At 35.8% G+C, this 19,130-nt stretch overlaps 1 protein-coding gene and 1 pseudogene across 3 annotated transcripts in view; one reads left to right on the top strand and one right to left on the bottom strand.

Moving 5' to 3' along the window:
• Positions 1 to 19,130, top strand: part of CMTR1 (cap methyltransferase 1) — a 191,556-nt gene that overhangs the window by 18,405 nt on the left and 154,021 nt on the right. For all 3 annotated transcript variants that reach the window (XM_074236832.1, XM_074236831.1, XM_074236836.1), the window contains exon 2: positions 13,267 to 13,395. In XM_074236832.1, the coding sequence (XP_074092933.1) occupies positions 13,267 to 13,395 (129 nt within the window). The remainder of the gene's footprint in view (positions 1 to 13,266; positions 13,396 to 19,130) is intronic.
• Positions 5,461 to 6,823, bottom strand: LOC141523550 (E3 ubiquitin-protein ligase RMND5A pseudogene; annotated as a pseudogene).

Raw genomic sequence — 19,130 nt, forward strand, 5'->3', positions numbered from 1 at the left:
TGGTAGATGAATTTACAATCACAGGATCAATAAAAAAAATTAATCCCGGGGGGTGTCCAGCCTCCATGGGGTCCTTGGAAGCTGACAGGAGGGATAGAGTCCATGAAATGAGTTGAGTCAACAAGTGGGTAAAGGCAGGAGCAGGCTGAGTGACTGTCAGATGCTTGGATTTATTTTTATAGTCTCAGAATCATGGTTTCAAGCAAGCTAAGATCATTTCCTTGGTTACAAAAGTATACAATTTTAATCATTGTTCATATAGTTCATATGGTTACAAGTTTTAATCATGTGATTACAAGTTAACTGATGCTTTATAATATAATTTTAGATCAGGTAGGACTAAGCCACCTTCTTTTGCACTTTTTTTCATTAAGCTCCTGGCAATTCTTGACTTTTTATTTCGGTTACAAGTTTAAGTAATAATCATAGTTAATTGATTTCTTATCTCTACTCAGACCATGGTGACTTTAACCTGTCTGTTACCTTATTTATTATTACACTGTATAATTGTTAATTCATTTAGAGTTATTAATTAAGCAATTCTTTTGATGGAAAGTTTTTTATATTTTTTGTGTAAGTAATGTTTTTAGATACACTTCCTTAACAATCTGTAGTGAGGGTCTTTATGCTTGTCTACCCATCCACTAACTCTTACAATAACCAATTTTTCTTTCAGGCCTTGTTGATAGAAGCCACAGTTTCTGTGACTTTTTTATTCTTTCCCATGAAACTAAGGTTGCTGGAGTTCACATATCGGTCACCTGTACCATTTTCTCACTATCTTTTTCATATATTCCTGTGTATGGTAAGGGGGGCAGAACTATTAATTTCCCTGGAATTCTATCTGACCCATCTTGTATCTGTTTTCCCTGTATATATTCTGACATCTCCTTGGAATTCCCAGTGTTGGGTTTTCCAGAGATTTCATAATGTTGAAGCCTTTTTTATGCCTCAGGGAGAGGCAGTCCTGTTAAATTTCCACAGAGTTTACAATCTGTTTTATTCAAGGAATTTTTCTGAAATCCTTCCTTTATAGTCATTCCAGTATTAGGGTGAGTAAATATTGTAATCAATAATAAACCTATAAATATTGGTATGCATGAAATCCCTATATATATTGAAGAAGGAAATGTTGTTCCATCAGACAGTGTGACTGCCTTGAGTCTTCTTGCTGTGACTGTGTCAAACAGCTTAGAGACCCTGGATCCCAACAATCCCAGCCTGGTTTAACCTATTTAGAACTTTTGTGCTTTTGAGAACCTGTGGTGTCCTCTCTAAGTAGGACTTAATGAATGGTTACTTCATTAGGGTTAGATGTTTTTTAATTTCTTTTCAGTTGGTTCAAGGATTTTTTATGTGTTTATAAGAAAACTAAATAGATTTTTGTGATTGAATTTTTCTGAGACTTATATATCAGTTCTTGAAACATTATAAGGCAGCTTTGTCAATGAGATCCATGATTTCTTAAAATTAGTACAATAATACTTGACTTTTATAGCATTTTAAAATTTGAGAAATGTTTTATAAATATTTCTCACAAAAATGCTGGGAGGTAGGTGCTAGTCTTTTTTCCCCTTAATTCTTTTTTCATTTTCCTATACATTTTTAAATATTGATTTCTTTTTATATTAATATTTTGCTTTACAATATATACAATAGTAGTTTCTATCATTTTTGTAAGGTTTTGAATTTTGCATTTTCCCCCCACAGAAGGCATTCTGTTAATCTTTACATTGTTTCCATGCTGTACATTGATCAAAATTGAATGTGTGGAAAGAGAAATCATATTCTTGAGGAGAAAATGTAATATTAGAGATAGCTAAGTTATGTAGTACATAAGACACTTTTAAAAAAAATTGAAGGTAATAGACTTTAGTCTTTGTTTAAATTCCATAGTTCTTTCTCTGGGTACAGATGGTATTCTTCATCAGAGGTGCTCTGAAATTGTCCCTGATTATTGTATTGATAGAATAAGCAAGTCCATTAAGTTTGATCATCACCATGTTGCTGTTAGGTTGTACAATGTTCTTCTGATTCTGCTTATCTCACTCAGCTTCAGTTCATGGAAGTCTTTCCAGGCTTCTCTGATAAATATTATTGTCTTAATATTCCAAGTTAAATTAAACTTGTAACCTAAAAAGAACAGTTTTACTATAATTTCTTGTTGATCCATAAGTCTCTGTTGTATCTTTCCATAAGAGTATCTGACTTAAAGAATCCCCCCAGGGGTGTCTAGTTGGCTCAGTGGATGGAGCACTGACCCTGGAGTCAGGAGTACCTGATTTCAAATCGGCCTCAGACACTTAATAATTACCTAGCTGTGTGGCCTTGGGCAAGCTACTTAACCTCATTGCCTTGCAAATCCTAAAAAAAAAAAAAAAAAAGAATCCCCCATTTGCTCAGGGAGCAAAATTAAATAGATGAATGGGGAAAGGAGAATAGTTCCTAAACATAAAATTCTGAAGAAATTTTATCTTTCTCGAAAAAAGAAAGTATTTTTCCAAGAAAAATCAAGTGAGTTTGTTTGAACATTCAAAACAAACAAGAAACATAACTTTACAGAAAAAGATCTAAAGATACAAAATATATTTACATGCAATATCTATTTGGGTTTAAATTCTATATTAAAGAGGGCTTGGTTTTTAAGTATATCTATAGCTTTTCTTATAAAAGATCACTGGATTGAAAGCTGGTAGGGACCTTAGAGATCATATGATTAAGAAGACTTTATAAAAATTTTTTGCCTAAACTGTCAAAACCTCTTTACAAAACAAGCAGGACAAATGTCTGCCTGACTATTTAATCTGACCTTTTCTCTGTTTCTCTTCTCTATCTTATTTCTTCCCCTTGTCCTGGTCCCTTTCTTTCCTTTCTCTATTTTAGTTATTATCTGTTCTTATACCTCTCTAATTGCTTCATTTCTGAACATGCCTTTTGCTCAGTTATGATAAAATCACCCTCATTTTCTCTATAATTCCACTCTATTAACTTTGCAGTAACTTCACTTTTTCCTTTTATAGTTTTGTCTTTAAGAATCAGTGATTTCAGCAAGGTATTGGCAGTCATTCTCATTTCCTTGACCCCTTGTCTCCCTGCTATTCCTGCTTTGCTAATCTCTTGTTACCTTTATTAGTCTACTTTTTCAGAATAACCAGTAAGGCTAGAGGAAGAAGTCTTGTGGGAACTTGGGCTATTACAAACCCATATTATCAGGGCAGGTAGTTGGTACAGCAGTGGATAGAGCACCAGCCTAGAGTCAGGAGGACCTGAATTCAAATCCAGCCTCAGACACTTAATAATTACCTTACTGTGTGACCTTGGGAATGTCACTTAACACCATTGTCTTGCAAAAAAACCAAAAACCAAATTCATATTATCTAATCTTAAATGGGGTCTCATTGCTACCAGGAAATAAATTCTAAATCATTTGATTACTTAACCCTTGGGACTTCAATTTTCTCATTTGTAAAATGGTTGATTTAGATGAGCTCTAAGATTCCTTTCTGCACTAACATTCCACATTCTAAGACAAAACATATATATATATATATATATATATATATATATATATATATGTACCCATCCTTCACTCTACCCTCCTTTTCTCTTCCCTTTGCATAAAAAATTTCTTAAATACTTAAACTATAAGATTATTTGTAAATTTACAGTATCATAAATTTTGTCATTACAGATCACATAGACTAGAAATAAGTACTGTTATCCACTGATTCATCTACAATAGCATGTTTATATAAGTAGGTCCTTTTCTACAGTTGAGGAAACTGAGATAAACAAGTGGCTTGCCCAGAGTTACATAACTAGTAAGTTCTGAGACAAGGTTGTCCTGATTCCAGGTCCAACTCCAGGTACCATGTTGATTCATAACAAAAAGATCCATGATTCAGTAATATTTGTTGAATCTTGGAATACCACATTTTCTGAAAAATCTAAGTTGCGTGTGATTCAAAGGAAAGTGGAGAGTCAGAGGCAATAATGTGGCATCAAAATGGAAGAGTATAAGCGGAAAGGAAGGGAAACTAGCTCTGAGAACTGAAGTGTTTTACTTCTATAGGTAGATTACAGAGACTTGGAGAAGAGCTGGGAGGGATAAGGATAGATTTGCACAGAATTGGAGGTCATTGATTGATTATGATCTGCAAGCTAGAGGGAATATACTCACATCTATAAGGTCATAGATATATTGTAGTGTTAATGTTTATCTTACTAGATGTCTTTCATGGTTGACACTTTAAAAAAATCAATTCAGGGGCCGCTAGGTGGCGCAATGGATAGAGCACTGGCCCTGGAGTCAGGAGTACCTGAGTTCAAATGCGGCCTCAGACACTTAATAATTACCTAGCTGTGTGGCCTTGGGCAAGCCACTTAACCCCATTGCCTTGCAAAAGCCTAAAAATAAAGATCCATTCAAGACTTTGTCATTCTCAATATAGAGTACATTATTAAAACAGAGAGTGATCCCTCCCTGCTGTTTTCAAAACCTAGTTGGAGAGACAAAACAGATAGGATCATAGATTTTGGAGTAAAAGTTCAACCTTCTCTTTTTTACAGATGAAATATAGATCTAGAGAGAAAAGGGATACTAATTGACATAATTAGGATTTAACCCTGATGCATTTAAAATTCAGTAAAGTAAAAAAAATAAATGAATAAAAATAAAATAAAATTCAGTAAAGTAAAACTCCATACAGTAAAAGACCTAAGAATCTTGGAGGAAGGAATAAAACCAGAGAGTAGTAGAAGGAAGATTTTTAAATAATGGATTCATGCTGTTGGAATTATAGATTCTTTTTGGTTCTGATAGAGGCCTAAATACCTTGATTTCCAAATCAGAATTGTTTTATTTTTATAAAGATCATTCTCTTATCCATTTAGAAAAACAAAATCCCTATTACAAAGAAGTATAATCAAGCAAAACTAATTCCTACATCAAACCCATCACAGGTCTGTCAGAGGTGGGTAGCCTGTCTGAATTGTTATCCCCTTGTAACCTTGGCTTTGTATAATGTTTTAGGAAACTTTTTCAAAGTTTTATACATCATTGCTTTTATCTTCACAATTGCCCTGTAAGTTGGTATTAAAGGTGTCGGCTCAGTTTTATAGTTGAAGTAAGCAAGGTTGGGAGAACTCTTCATGATCACATCAGTGGAGCATCTTTTTTTTTCTGAAGTATTTTTAATTATGTACACATAACAGGAAATGAAACTTTTTCACAAACATTCTTCAAGGATAAAAATCATCAAGAAGAGGATGACAGAATAAAAGCAGGATAATAGTCAACATATGGGAGAGGGTGATTCTTGTTTCTACTCTTAAAAAGTAAAAAAAAAATCACCATATAATTCAGTACAAAAACCGGCATTGAATGACAGCTGCTGGTGTATTTCCTTGATCAGAAATGAAGACCAAGAGTATAATAAAGCCCTACAGTAAGATAAAATCAGGAACACTTGCCTCCTGGTGAACACACTCCAATGTTGACCAAAGGTCCGAAGCAACTGCTTCAGGAGACCCAGGAGTCCGTGGTCTGTGGCGGCAAATGCAGCAAGTGCTGGCTAGTCCTCGGAAATGCACTGGCAATCCAAGGGTCACTGACATGCGGTATTTGAAGTGATCTCTTCAGAAAAAGATCTGTTTGGCATCTCTTGGAATTTGTTCCATTGGACAGTAAGGACATTTTAATTTGCTACCATTAAACATTTTATTTAGCGCATCTCTTGAGATAATATGGCCACAGACCAACTTCATAGGTGGATTATTATCTGTTGTTTGCTGATGAAGAATGGGACAAGCGAAGATAGAATGATACCAGCACTTTTTACCAAGGTCCACTTCAATAGGCAGCTTGTCCTTCTGGTTCCAGACCCCTGTACACTGCCTCTGCTTGATCACCTCCTTGATGTTTGTGTGGCCCTGTCGGCTCTGATAAACATCAAGGAGATCTGCTGAGAAACTAACATTGAGAGGTGACTCTACTGACAGTCCCAAGTGAGCACAGGCATCCCGGGTGAAGATGTCATAGATGTCCGCCCACTGGTTGGCATCAAGCAGGTGAACATAAGGCAAGTTCTCAATGCCCTGCCTCAAATACACCAGGCTCCCCATCAAGACCTGAATCTTTCTCATGGTTGAGGGCAAAGGACTGGAACTTCTTGGCATATTGCGAAGCTTCCCACTGGTTGGCATTGCCACCCATCAGCAAGCTGATGAAGTACAGCCGGTGCAGCTTGAACTCCAGGGAGCTGTTCTGGGCCATGAGCATCTCCTGACTGGACACGGCCCATTCCAAGGCAGGTCTCAGAACTCGGACTTTTAATGCTTCTACTATTTGATTTAATTCCACAAATGGTTCCTTCTGACTTGGGTCTATAGACAGTCCAGATTCCTGACAGAGCTCCTCTGCTACATCCAGCATCCCTTGTTGGAAAAAGTGTTCCACCATCACCTCATCGAGGATCCACTGGCTGTCTGCCTGCTAACAGCCATTGATGCCCACACTGCTGATGTCTGAGTTAAAATTCTTATCAATGGCTTTTCCAACCCGGGAAACACTGCTGTGGATGTCTTTGTGATCAGAAGCCAGTTTTTGGACTGTGTCCTTTATTCTTTTACAGGGCTGTGTCCAAACAAGTGACAGTGTCCCTGATAATTCACCATCTTGGCCCTGGCTCTGCAGGATCTCATGCTTGAGGCCTCCTGTGTAGTCAATGAGCTCCTCCAGGCTGACCTTGCACAGCTGCCCATAGCCCGCGAACTTGTGCAGCACCTTCAACAGCTCCCGCTCCACCGTCACGCACTGGTCCATGCCAGGCCGTCCAGAGGCCACAGCCGGGCCCGCTCCGGGGCTGCCCTCCTCCCAGGCTGCAGCATGCTGGGGCGGCTCAGCTGGGCAGCTCAGCGGTGGTACCCCGGGCTGCCCACGGCCCCCAGCTCCATGGCGCCCCTGCCTGGCCTGGCTCACCCCCGGCTGCAGCCGCAGCCAATTGTTTTTGTTTCTTTTTTAAAAAAAAAAGATATATGGTCTTTTAAAAATAGCTGTCATTTCTCCCTTTACCTTGCAGCAAAATACTGTTAATCAAAACAAACCATATCATTTATTTCTTCATCTATATCATATGCTTCATCCTATACCTATAGTCTACATTTCTGCCTAGAGATGAAGGAAATATATTTCATCATCAGTTCTTTTATTAGTCATTACATTTATTTGTGTTCAGATTCCTTTTACTCTTGTTTTCCTTTATATTATTTGGGTCATTGTGTACATTGTTTACTTCTTCACTTTGCATTATTTACACAATTCTTAACAAGTTTTCTAAATTCTTGCTATTGATTCCCTGTTGTACAAATTATGATCCATTCATATTTAATTCAACTATTCAGCAATAAAAGAGTATTCACTATTTTTACTATAGAAAGTGCTAATAGTAACATTTAGGATCAAATGAGTTGATGTGGAAGGAAGGTGCTTTGCAAACTTTTAAAGCACTATGTCATTGCTACCTATTATTATTTCTATATATATTATTATTGGTATGTAAATGATATCTTTCCCTCTTTTTTTGTTTTTGTTTTTAAAACCCTCTTTTGTCCAAGGAGTAGTCTTACTGAGTCAAGGAGTTTAGTCAAATTTCTAGCACATTTTCAAAAATGCTTTCTAAAATCATTTGACCGATTTATAATCTAGTTAGTAGTGATAATGGTGTATTTGTCCTGTAGCTTGCATTGACTGCTTGCATTTTTTTATCTGTAACAATTTGATGGGTATAATGTAAAGCCTCAGAGTTACTTTAATTTGCATTTTCCTTATTAATTTTTTTTGATTGGTCATTTACATTTATTCTGAAAACATTCTTTGATATATTCTCTATTGGGGAGTATTTTTGTTCTTATGTTTCTTTATCTTTTTCCTACATGCTCTAGCTATTTGGTCTTTATTAGAGGTTTGTGTTTTTTTTTTTTAGGTTTTTGCAAGGCAAATGGAGTTAAGTGGCTTGCCCAAGGCCACACAGCTAGGGTGTCTGAGGTCTGATTTGAACTCAGGTACTCCTGACTCCAGGGCCAGCATTCTATCCACTGCGCCACCTAGCCACCCCAATCAGAGCATTTTGATGCAAATTTTTTCCCCCTAAATGATAGTTTCTCCTATATCAATTTTGTTCATGCTAAATAAAAGCCTTGTAATTTGAGATAATCAAAATTCTTTTGTCAATTATGGTCTCTCTTTCTCTTGGTTGTTTAGTTAAATATTTTCCCCAAAAATAAAAACCTGAAAGGAACTTTCTTCCTTCTTTCCTTCAGTATTGTTATTATGTAGCCTTTTATAGTAAGGTCACAACTATTTGATTTAATTTTGGTATATGGTATAAGCAGATTGAGAGGACATGGCAAACTTAGAGGAATACAGAAAGTTCCTGCAGATTGAAAGGGTTCTAATCTTCATCACAGTAAAGAATAAACACATGAATGATATTAATAAAGTTAGTTCATATATTAGAAGGACAGAGAAAGGGTTGCTTTTAAAGTGTATGATCTAGAAGAGGCAATGTGGTATGGGGGCAAGGAAATTAAGTATTTTTTTTTAAACAGTTAGGTGGCTCAGAGAAGACCTGAACTTTACTGCTAGGGTGATTGTGAGTCTCAAGTGAAATTTTTGTAAAGGACTTAAAGGTACAATGTGTCTTGCACTGAGTAAGCTTTATATAAATGTTAGCCCTCATTATGTCAGTTATCATTATTATTTTATAATGTCAGGCACTATGCTAAATAATATTTCATTTTAGATAACATTGAGTGGAAAGAGTGCTTAACTTGCAGTTGGGTGAGCTATGTTCACATTCCAGCTATTGTGGAATACAGCATAAGATGTTGGTCTAAACCGAATTTCTACCAGACTGCTTTCAATTTTTTTCTAGAAGATTCTGTTATATAGGGAATTTTTTTTCCAAAAAAAATTGTGAGTGGTTTATCAGATAGTTAAGTTCAGTTATTTCTGATTCATTTTTTTTTTTCATTTTTAAAATTTGTTTTCTTTATTAAGGCAATGGGTTAAGCAACTTACCGAAGGTCACACAGCTAGGCAATTATTAAGTGTCTGAGGTTGGATTTCAGTTCAGGTCCTCCTGACTCCAGAGCCAGTGCTCTATTCACTGCACCACCTAGCTGCCCCCTGATTCATTCTTGTCAGTCTTCTGCAGTGATTTTTTTTAACTATGTTTTTTTTAGATTTTTCAAGGCAATGGGGTTAAGTGGCTTGCCCAAGGCCACACAGCTAGGTAATTACTAAGTGTCTGAGGTCGGATTTGAACCCAGGTACTCCTGACTCCAAGGCCAGTGCTCTGACTCCAAGGCCAGTGCTCTGTCTAGTGCGCCACCTAGCCGCCCCCTAACTATTATTTTCAATGCCTTAGTTCTTGTGTTACTTAACAGCAAGATAGTAAAGATCTTAAAATAGAGAAATAGATAACAACTTTACCAGCTTTTCAGTAAGGTGCCTTTAACCAGACAAGGCATAAAAGCAGGTACAAAAGACAAATATACAGTTTTTTGAATGCATAAAATTGAAGTTTTCCTGTGAGCAAGATTAATTCATCTAGGATGAGAAATAAAGTGTGAGTGGCCACTGGGGGTGGGGTCGGGAATCTGTGAATCAAGAACCCCTGATCAGGGGAGTGCTATCCAGAATAGACAACTGATAGAAATACATGTAACTAAAAGCCATTCACTTTCCAGTAGAGAGTGGAAGTATTTAAACTTGCATACTTTAACTACCATATAAAAGAATGATCCCAATGACTAAAACAACTGCCAAGATTTTTTCTCATACCTGGCAAATAACTTTCTCTTCTGCCTTATTACAAGGACTAACTCATTATTAATAGATATGAATTGGTACAAGCATTTTGTAAAGAGTCTGGAATTATGGAAATAAAGTGACTTTTTTCACTCAAATTCCATTGCTAGGCATATATCCATCACTGATAGAAAGTTCCAAATAAACCAAAATATTTATGTGGTTATAAGGAACTAACAAAGTAGATGCACAATGACTAGGGACTGACTAACCAAATTGTATAATAGAATTTTATTTTGCTTTTTCTTAACAATGAATATTGAAGACTGCAAAGAAACCTTGAAAGATTTATTTGACTGAATACAAAGTGAAGTTAGTTGAATCAAGAAAATAATACACACAATGACTTCAACAATGTAAATGGAAGAACATAATATAACCACACAGCATTTGAAAATAATTATTGGGAAATTACAAAAAACAAGATTGTCCGCAAAGAAAAAAGATGAAAGTATATTTCCCCCCACTATTTTGCAGTATATATTTTGGATGGAAGCTTATCTCAGGGATGTGAAATTACATGTATTGTCAATTTTTTTTCAACAAGTTGATTGGTTTTGTTGAGATTTTCTTTTATAAAATAATTATTTGTTGTGAATGATTTTCTGAAAGATGAAGTGGAAACATGGGGAAATTTAGGTGATGTAAAAGCGAAAAATAACACTAAAATTTATTTTAAAAGAAATCACTGACTTCATCTTACAACAGAGTCAAAAACAACTGACCTGGGAAATGGGTCTAAGAGAGATAATTTAGGAATTCTAGGACTCTGTGTTTCAGAAAATCACAAATGAAACTTGCCCAGATTTATTAGAATCATAGTACAAAGTAAAGAAAAAAATTTTGAAATCATTTCCAGAAAGAAATCCCTCAAGAAAAGTCCTGGAAATGTCAAAACCAAAATCCGGAACTCCCACATCAAATTAAAAAATACCATAAGAATCTAGTAAGGAATTCAGGTACCAAGAAACTTAAGTCAGAATCTGTAAAACCTGGCTGTTTTTACTATAAAAAAGGGATTTTGTATATAGTATTCTTTGTTGTTGTTGTTTTTGTTTTTTAATTAAAGATTTTATTTATTTTGAGTTTCATAATTTTCCCCCTAATCTTACTTCCCTCCCCTCACCCCCTACAGAAGGCAATTTGTTAGTCTTTACATTGTTTCCATGGTATACATTGATCCAAATTGAGAGTGATGAGAGAGAAATCATATCCTTAAGGAAGAAGCATAGAGTATAAGAGATAGCAAGATAAGACAATAATATATCAGTTATTTTTTCTGAATTTAAGATAATAGTCCTTGGTCTTTGTTCAGTTGTTTCTCTGGATACAGATGGTTTTCTCCATTGTAGAGAGCCCCAAATTGTCCCTGATTGTTGCACTGATGGAATGAGTGAGTCCATCAAGGTTGATCATCACCCCCATGTTGCTGTTAGGGTGTACAATGTTTTTCTGCTTCTGCTCATCTCACTCTGCATCAGTTCATGCAAATCCCTCCAGGCTTCCCTCCTTGTTTCTAATAGAACAATAGTGTTCCATGACATACATATACCACAGTTTGCTAAGCCATGCCCCAACTGAAGGACATTTACTTGATTTCCAATTCTTTGCCACCACAAACAGGACTGCTATGAATATTTTTGTACAAGCGATGTTTTTACCCTTTTTCATCATCTCTTCAAGGTATAGACCCAGTAGTGGTGTAATATAGTATTCTAAAAGGAAAGACAATGGTCTTAGAACCAAGAATATTACCCTACAAAGTTAAGTATAATACAAAAGGAAAATTATACCTTTAATGGAATAAAGTATTAATAACTGTTTGGTGAATGAGCATACATTTCTGATGAAAAGACAAGAACTGAATATGAACTCTGAAATATAGACATAAGAATTCCAGGGAAACCTAGAAAATAAGTCTGTTTGAACAGGTGGAAAAAGTTGTATGATACTGTAGTTCTAAAGGGAGAAGAGACTTCAGAATCTTAATTCCTCAAAGAGTGATCATTGAATTCAATTTAAGCAGCAAGGATAACTGAGGGATCAAACTAGTTCTCTTCTGAGGGTTTAAGAGGGGAAAGAGAGGGAGAGAATTAAGAAGTAGGAGAACACCAGGAAGGGAGTACAAGCAAAATAAACTTTCTGATCTTGCTGTTTATATGAAAATGTTCTTTTTGTATTGGGGGTGGTGGTGCAGCAGTTTAAATTCTGAATAGAAATAAAATTAATTATAAAATATATATTTGAAGAAACATTTATATTTATAAATGTGTATGTGTGTGTATATACATATATACATATATATATATATACTTATGTAAACTGATAGAAAGTCTGAAATACTGGAAGCAGAATAAGGAATATATATCCATATAAAATTGTTGTTATCTTAATATAATATATTGATAATATATTAATAATATATAATTTATACATGTGTGTGTCTTATATAATAACTATAATAATGTTAATGGGCAGAACAACAAACATAGTCAAAGCATAATGGTACAAAACTATAGCAACCAAAACTGACATTTATAACAATCAAAATTCCCTTTGTGGAATATTCCATCTTCTGTTTCTTTTGTGTGTGTATGTGTGTGTGTGTGTGTGGTTTATCTTGACTGTCGATAGGTAAAAACCATCATGAATATGGCCTTTTTATTTCCCTGCTTTATATCTCAGATGACATATAAGTAAGGTCAACTCCTAAGGACTCTGGACCTTTAAAACTAACTCTGTGTGGGTTATTGCTTTTCATTTGCAATCCCTTACACTATGATTAAGGTTTGTAGAACACTTTTTTCTTTTTAAATGATTTGTTGTCAAAGCTGCCTTTCTTGAAAGGTCAGGGGAAGGAAATAGTAGAAAATATAAGTGATTTTTAAAAGATGGTGCTTATAAATAAATATAAAATTATAAAAAAATTATAAAAAATGGTGCTTATAATGCTTATATTACCTACTTCATAGGGTGGTTGTGTAGAAAACATTCTAGAAATGAATATTTTATTATACATGTAATCAATAACAAAATCATACAAGCAGAATAAAAAGCAATCTATAAACTATGACATTTAACAATATAAAATCAATTGAAGTTACAGACAAAATATTCTATATTTTTTCAAAATTGAAGTTCTTCCTGTTTTTGGTTTTATTTTCATTTTTATTTTTATCTGGCATATGTTGGAATGATCAACAATTAATGATCTTTGGAAGAATAGGAAAAGGTGGGAACTGGTAAAGTTGCCTAGGGAACATGCATAGTTATCCTAAAAATAATTCTGATTCTCCTGGTAAAATGTTTTAAATATCCCTTGTTAGTATTATTGCAAACATTTTTTCTTTTCATATGTTATTTAATTTTGCCCCTCATTTTCATTGTCTTTGTAGGTGACAGTTGGTCGAGGATTTGATGTCACATATCAGCTGCTTTCTAAAATTTGTCCATTGATGATTTCTCGAAACCACTGTGTTTTCAAGCAGAATGCCGAGGGCCAGTGGACATTGACAGACAACAAGGTAGAAGAATTCTTAGTACTCAAGTGGTACTCATTCTAATGGTCTTCAAAAGTGATACCTAATTTGAAACAGACGCTGTTCCAGGATTTTATTCATTCACCAGACAGGTTATTAAATACCTTCCATATGGAGTTAGAAAGTTTTAAATAAGACAGTCCTTGCCTTCATAAAGCTTAAAGTAGAAGAAGAGGAGAAGACAAGAATTTAGATTACTATAATATATGGTATTGTATAATAAATGAAATAGAGAGTTGCAAAACTCAAAACAAAGTGCTATGTGAGATCTATGGAATGAGGTTGTGATGGAAGTAATGGAACTAGGGAAGTTTTCATAGAAGAAGTAGTAGAGAGGGAAGAGGACATTCCATTTGTTGGTAACAGCATGCATAAAGGTGGAGCAGACAATGGTCCAGTTTAGTTAAGAGAATAAGACTGTAGAAAACTGGCATGTTGAGTTTTTAGAGATCCTTGAATGTTAGGCAAAAGAATTTGAACTTTATTCAAATAATAGTGAGTGACTCTGAAAATATTTGAGAAAAGAGTGATATCAGATCTATAAATAAGAAAGATTACTTTGGTATACAAAGATTATTGTGATTATAAGCATGGTGGATCTTATCCTGGAGTAATGGTGGAAAGAATGGAAATAAAAAGACAGTTTTTAAAGATTCTGCTGGGTGAAATCAAGATGATCTGGTAAATGGTCAGATATAAAAGACAATTCCAAGGTTATGAACATGTGAACCTAAGTGATTAGTGTTGCCTCAGATAAAAATAGCAACGTCCAAAGGAGGTTAGGGAGAAATGATAATGATAAAAATCATTTATGTACTTTAAAATGTGTTTATTTGCTTCTCATTTGAGCCTCACTATAATCCTGGGGAGCAGGTGCTGACATTATCTTTATGCTATTTATATAAATAAGAAATTAATGTTTAAACAGGCTAAATGACATACCTGGAATTACAAAGCTAGTAAGTATGGGAGGGAGGAACAGTACTCTAATAACAGCACTTTCCTCTATGTCTTCCTGTGTTTCCTTTTTACCAAACCTGAGATAAGAAGTTTAATTTGGGGCTTATTGTGTTTTCAGTGCCTTTAAGTAAAAATACCTAATAGGAAGTAAGCATTATGGGTCTCAACCTCAGAAAAAGTAATCAGAATTAGAGACTTGGGCAGTATCTGCATAGAAACGGATAGTTGAAGCTGGTGGAAAGAGAACAATCATCAAAGGGGCAAGAGAGAAGAGAAAAGAAGGTGAAAGAACAGAATCTGAGTTAAAGAGGTAATATAGTATATTGGAAAGGGCATGGAATTTGAAAGGTCAAAATATCAGAGTTCAAATCTCAGCTCTTGCACTCACTACCTCTGGGTTCTTCATTGGATTTTTTTAGTCTTTTGGACCTCAGTTTCCTCATATGTAAAAATGAAGGGGTGGAATTAGATGACCTCAAACAAGAGTTCTTATCTTGGGGTTCATAGATCCTACTTGGTGATACATGAATAGATTTCTGGAGGCCTTGTAACCTTGGATAGAAAATAAAATATTTCTTAATTCATTTAATTGGTTTCCATTAGTTAATTTAATAATATTACAAACAATAAGAAACAACTTTAGGTTTCATCAGATGACAAAAGGGATCCATGACATGAAAAAATATAAGTATTCCTGCTGTCTTCCATTTCTGAGTCTGTGAACTTGTGGATTTAGAAGTCATCTGAGAGAACCCAAGCCTGAGCAAGAATCCCTTGATTCCCACATCCTTAAAATCTTTTCAGACTTTTCTCTCTCCCAATCTCAGTTGTTTGTGTCGTTTCTTCTTTCTTCATCTTGTGTTTTCTTCTCTTTTATCACCCCCAGACTTTCCAAAATAGATACTTGAGGTTTAGAACAGTTTTGGTTTTTTGTCTTTCTATCCTTGCTCTCTTACCACAATGCCTAGCATATAAAAGGTATTTAATACACATTTGATTTATTGGATTGATCCTATAAACTTAAAAAAAAAAGATTCTTTTCCCTGTGTTTTGTCTACCTGTTCTTTTCAGCCCAGGGCTCTCATTTTCTGACGCTCCCAAGTCTCATTATGATGGTAGAGCCAATTCTGGGAGGCAGCAGGATCCTATATTTCCATATTGCACATCTGGGTTCCAAATTATTTAAGTGGAAGAGACTTTGCCACTCTGGGTGATACTAAGCAATGTTAGTTCTGCTAAAGCAGAAGGCTTATATTACATGAGACCTGAGGAGAAGCAGGGAGGACTGTAATTATAGCAAGGGGGCACAGCCAAGTGGGCATCTTGGCCCCTTGGTTGTCTGTCTTCTCCATGTGGGTCAGTATGTTCTGCTGATACGTACCTTGAGGAAGGCATCCAGGAGAAGTGGGCAGGAGTGTGTTTCTTGTATATGTGTAAAGTTCATCAATCCTTTCACACTTAACCTGGTATGAGGGTATCTGAGTAGCCCTGTGGGCTGGAGGGACTCTGCTCAAGGAGACCTAGGAGTCTTGAGTAGGTGCCCATCCTAAGTTTAGTAGGCAAGGAGAATTCAGTACCATTATATGGGTTTCTAAGAAGGAAAAGTGACAATTGGTGGAACATGAAGATCTTGGGTTTTTTGTATGGTGCTGGAAGACCCCTAACAGGTTGCAGGAAAACAAGCTCAGTGGTTGGATCCCAATTAAGTATGTGTCTCATAAAATATATTGGCCATTTTCTTTCTCCTTGTTTCTATCTTAATGTTTTTTAACTATGAGGAGGAGGTATAACTTAAGCTATAAACATTTGAGTTATGACTGTAGTTTTGAGAGGACAGGATGCTGGCTACTAGCAGGTAGAACGTCAGGCTTCACACTGATTAAACCATTGTTAAACCACCCAAGATGTCTTCCTACTTGTAAAATGTTTCCTTTAAATAGGTCCAGATATACCCCCTGCTTTGTCTGGAGTTCAAACTAGTTTTTTTGAATACATTTACCAGCCTCCTACTTCAATGGGCAAAAAGGTGACATGGGACCTGAGTTTTGCCGTTCAAGTCAGATGAGGCAGCAAATGTATATTAAGCACATAGTATGTGCTTGACCCTGTGTTAAGTAGCATGAACACAAACACAAGAGAAAAAGAGGAAAACCTTTCCAAGGAAGCTAGGATAGCTTGGAGATAGTGATGAAAGTACCAGTATAGGATCTGGCAAACAGCAGGTGCTATATAAATGCTCCCCAGTTCATGCTGGTTTTGGAACATAATGAGATCATTTAGTATTTTTATCTCACAGCACCTACCTGATGTATAGTATGTACTTAATAAATACTATCTGACTGAGCTGTTTGACTGAAGTTCAGGGTAGTCTCTGTAATTTTGCCTCTCACATATAGCCTCAGTGCACTGAAAAAAAAAGCTTCTCATTAGGGATTAGGGTGAGGAAACAGTGCTGGTACTCCCAATAAGTCACTAGAATGTCATACTCTCTTCAGAAAAATGCTAAAGGCATGATGAGAAATGAACCAGCTGAAATCTATAGGATTTTCTTATCTCCTTTCTTCTTAAGGTTAATTGGATTTAATCTAGTTTCCCTCAGTAGATTTCATATCCACATTTCTGCCCCAGTTTATCAGCTACCCCTAGATATGTCCTTTACTTTTTTTTTTTTTTCAGGTTTTTGCGAGGCAAACGGGGTTAAGTGGCTTGCCCAAGGCCACACGGCTAGGTAATTATTAAGTGTCTGAGACCGGATTTGAACCCAGGTACTCCTGACTCCAGGGCCGGTGCTCTATCCACTACGCCACCTAGCCACCCCTTGTCCTTTACTTTTACTGAACTCTCCATTTAAGGGACTTTTGAAACACTTTGGGGGTCACTAAAGTAGTAGCTATATCCCTGCATCTTATTTGTCCCCTTTCCTACTTCATTAGAGTTTCTTTGATCATTAGACTTTTCTTTCTTCCCTATCTCTCAAATGAGCATTCATCTATAATTTGTGTGGTTTTTGGAGTTATTTGTGATTTTTTGATGGATAGGAAGGATTAGGGGGAGTGGAACATCGAAAAGGATGTATATTTTAGAATTTCACATCCTATAATTTTGTGAATCCTTTGATAATATGATTAGTATATTTTGAAAAATGATTGTATGTTTTTGATTCACCTTTCTGTGTTCGCATTGCTATCTAGCTCTGTAGCTTAGACCTTATTACCTCTGCTATTGCAGTAGCTTTCTGGTTGCCCTCCTTACTTTTAGTCCTTGACACTCTATGTTAATTTTTTATAAGATTTTGTGTACCACATTTTTCTGCCTCTCTTCTCTCCCTCCTTTCCCATAACAGAAAATAATTTATTGGTTACATATGTACAATCATGTTTTAACATAAAACCCTTAACTCTCAAGGCTAATCTATATGCTACTATCAGAATAATCCTCCTAAAACATTGCTTTCATGTTGTTACTCCTTTGGAAAGCTCATCAAGAAGCCTGATGTGATCTTATAATACACACACACACACACACACACATACACAGTGTAAATCTATAAACAGAAGTTAGCAGTGACTTAACGTGCATCACTGAATTACAGTTCTCTATTCCACACTGTTTCCCCCAAAGGAGGAATAGAAGGAAAAGCACTATAATGTGGTTTCTCTGAAGTATATCTAGTAGTAGGGGAGTGATAATGAATATCAAAATCTATTTTAAAAAATCATCTTTGGGACAGCTAGGTGGCACAGTGGATAGAGCACCGACCCTGGAGTCAGGAGTACCTGGGTTCAAATCCGGGCTCAGACACTTAATAATTACCTGGCCATGTGGCCTTGGGCAAGCCACTTAACCCCATTTGCCTTACAAAAACCTAAAAAAAAAAATCATCTTTGGATTTGAAAATGAGAAATTATTCTTGATCTTTGAAAGAAAAATTTCTATGAAGTGGGTAGAAACAGCTCTCTTGCAAGAGAAAATGGAGGCATCCAATTTTGGCAGCTTTTCAGGGCCATTAGCATTGAAGATGAGATGGACAGTAGCTAAAATCAAATATGAAAGCTCAAGGAAAGACTTTGGGGATCAGGGGACCTTAGCTTATTTTTGCCAGATTGAAAGAAGCCATCAGATCTCAGTTAAATGAGAGAGAGAGAAAAGGGATAACAGTTTTCAGTCCAGATTGCTTTATTTCAACAACATGCTTCTGTGGCCCAGATCTGGACCCCTCAGTATATTGTATATCACATTTAATCTTGAGTAGTTTTTATTAATTATATCCTTTGAAGGTTTCTCCAAAGAATGTCAGAATTTCACTTATATCTAGATTTTCTCTCTCTCTCTCAAACACACACACATATAGACACACAAACACACACACACTCACTCACTCAGAGCTTTTTTTCTTTTTAAATGAAAAGGGTCCTAACTCATGCAAACACTCAGGCAAATAAAACATCAAATGCAGAACAAGTTATATTTAACTTGACAGAAAATGCAAAGGACTTAACATGCATGAATACATAAACAGTAAAACAATTCTTATGTTCTAGTGGTTTAAGCCTTAGGATCATTGAATTTCAGAGTTAGAAGGACCCTCAATAATTTTTAATACAGCTGAACAAGAATCCCCTCTACAGTATCCCTGACCAAGTGTTTTAGCACCTCTAGTGAGGGGAATCCACTGCATCCCAAGGAGCAGCCAGTTACACATTTGGATAAATCTATTCTTTTTTTTTTTTTTTTTGCAAGGCAAATGGGGTTAAGTGGCT

The sequence above is a fragment of the Macrotis lagotis genome, chromosome 5, assembly GCF_037893015.1.
Source record: "Macrotis lagotis isolate mMagLag1 chromosome 5, bilby.v1.9.chrom.fasta, whole genome shotgun sequence".
Classification (NCBI taxonomy): domain Eukaryota; kingdom Metazoa; phylum Chordata; class Mammalia; order Peramelemorphia; family Peramelidae; genus Macrotis; species Macrotis lagotis.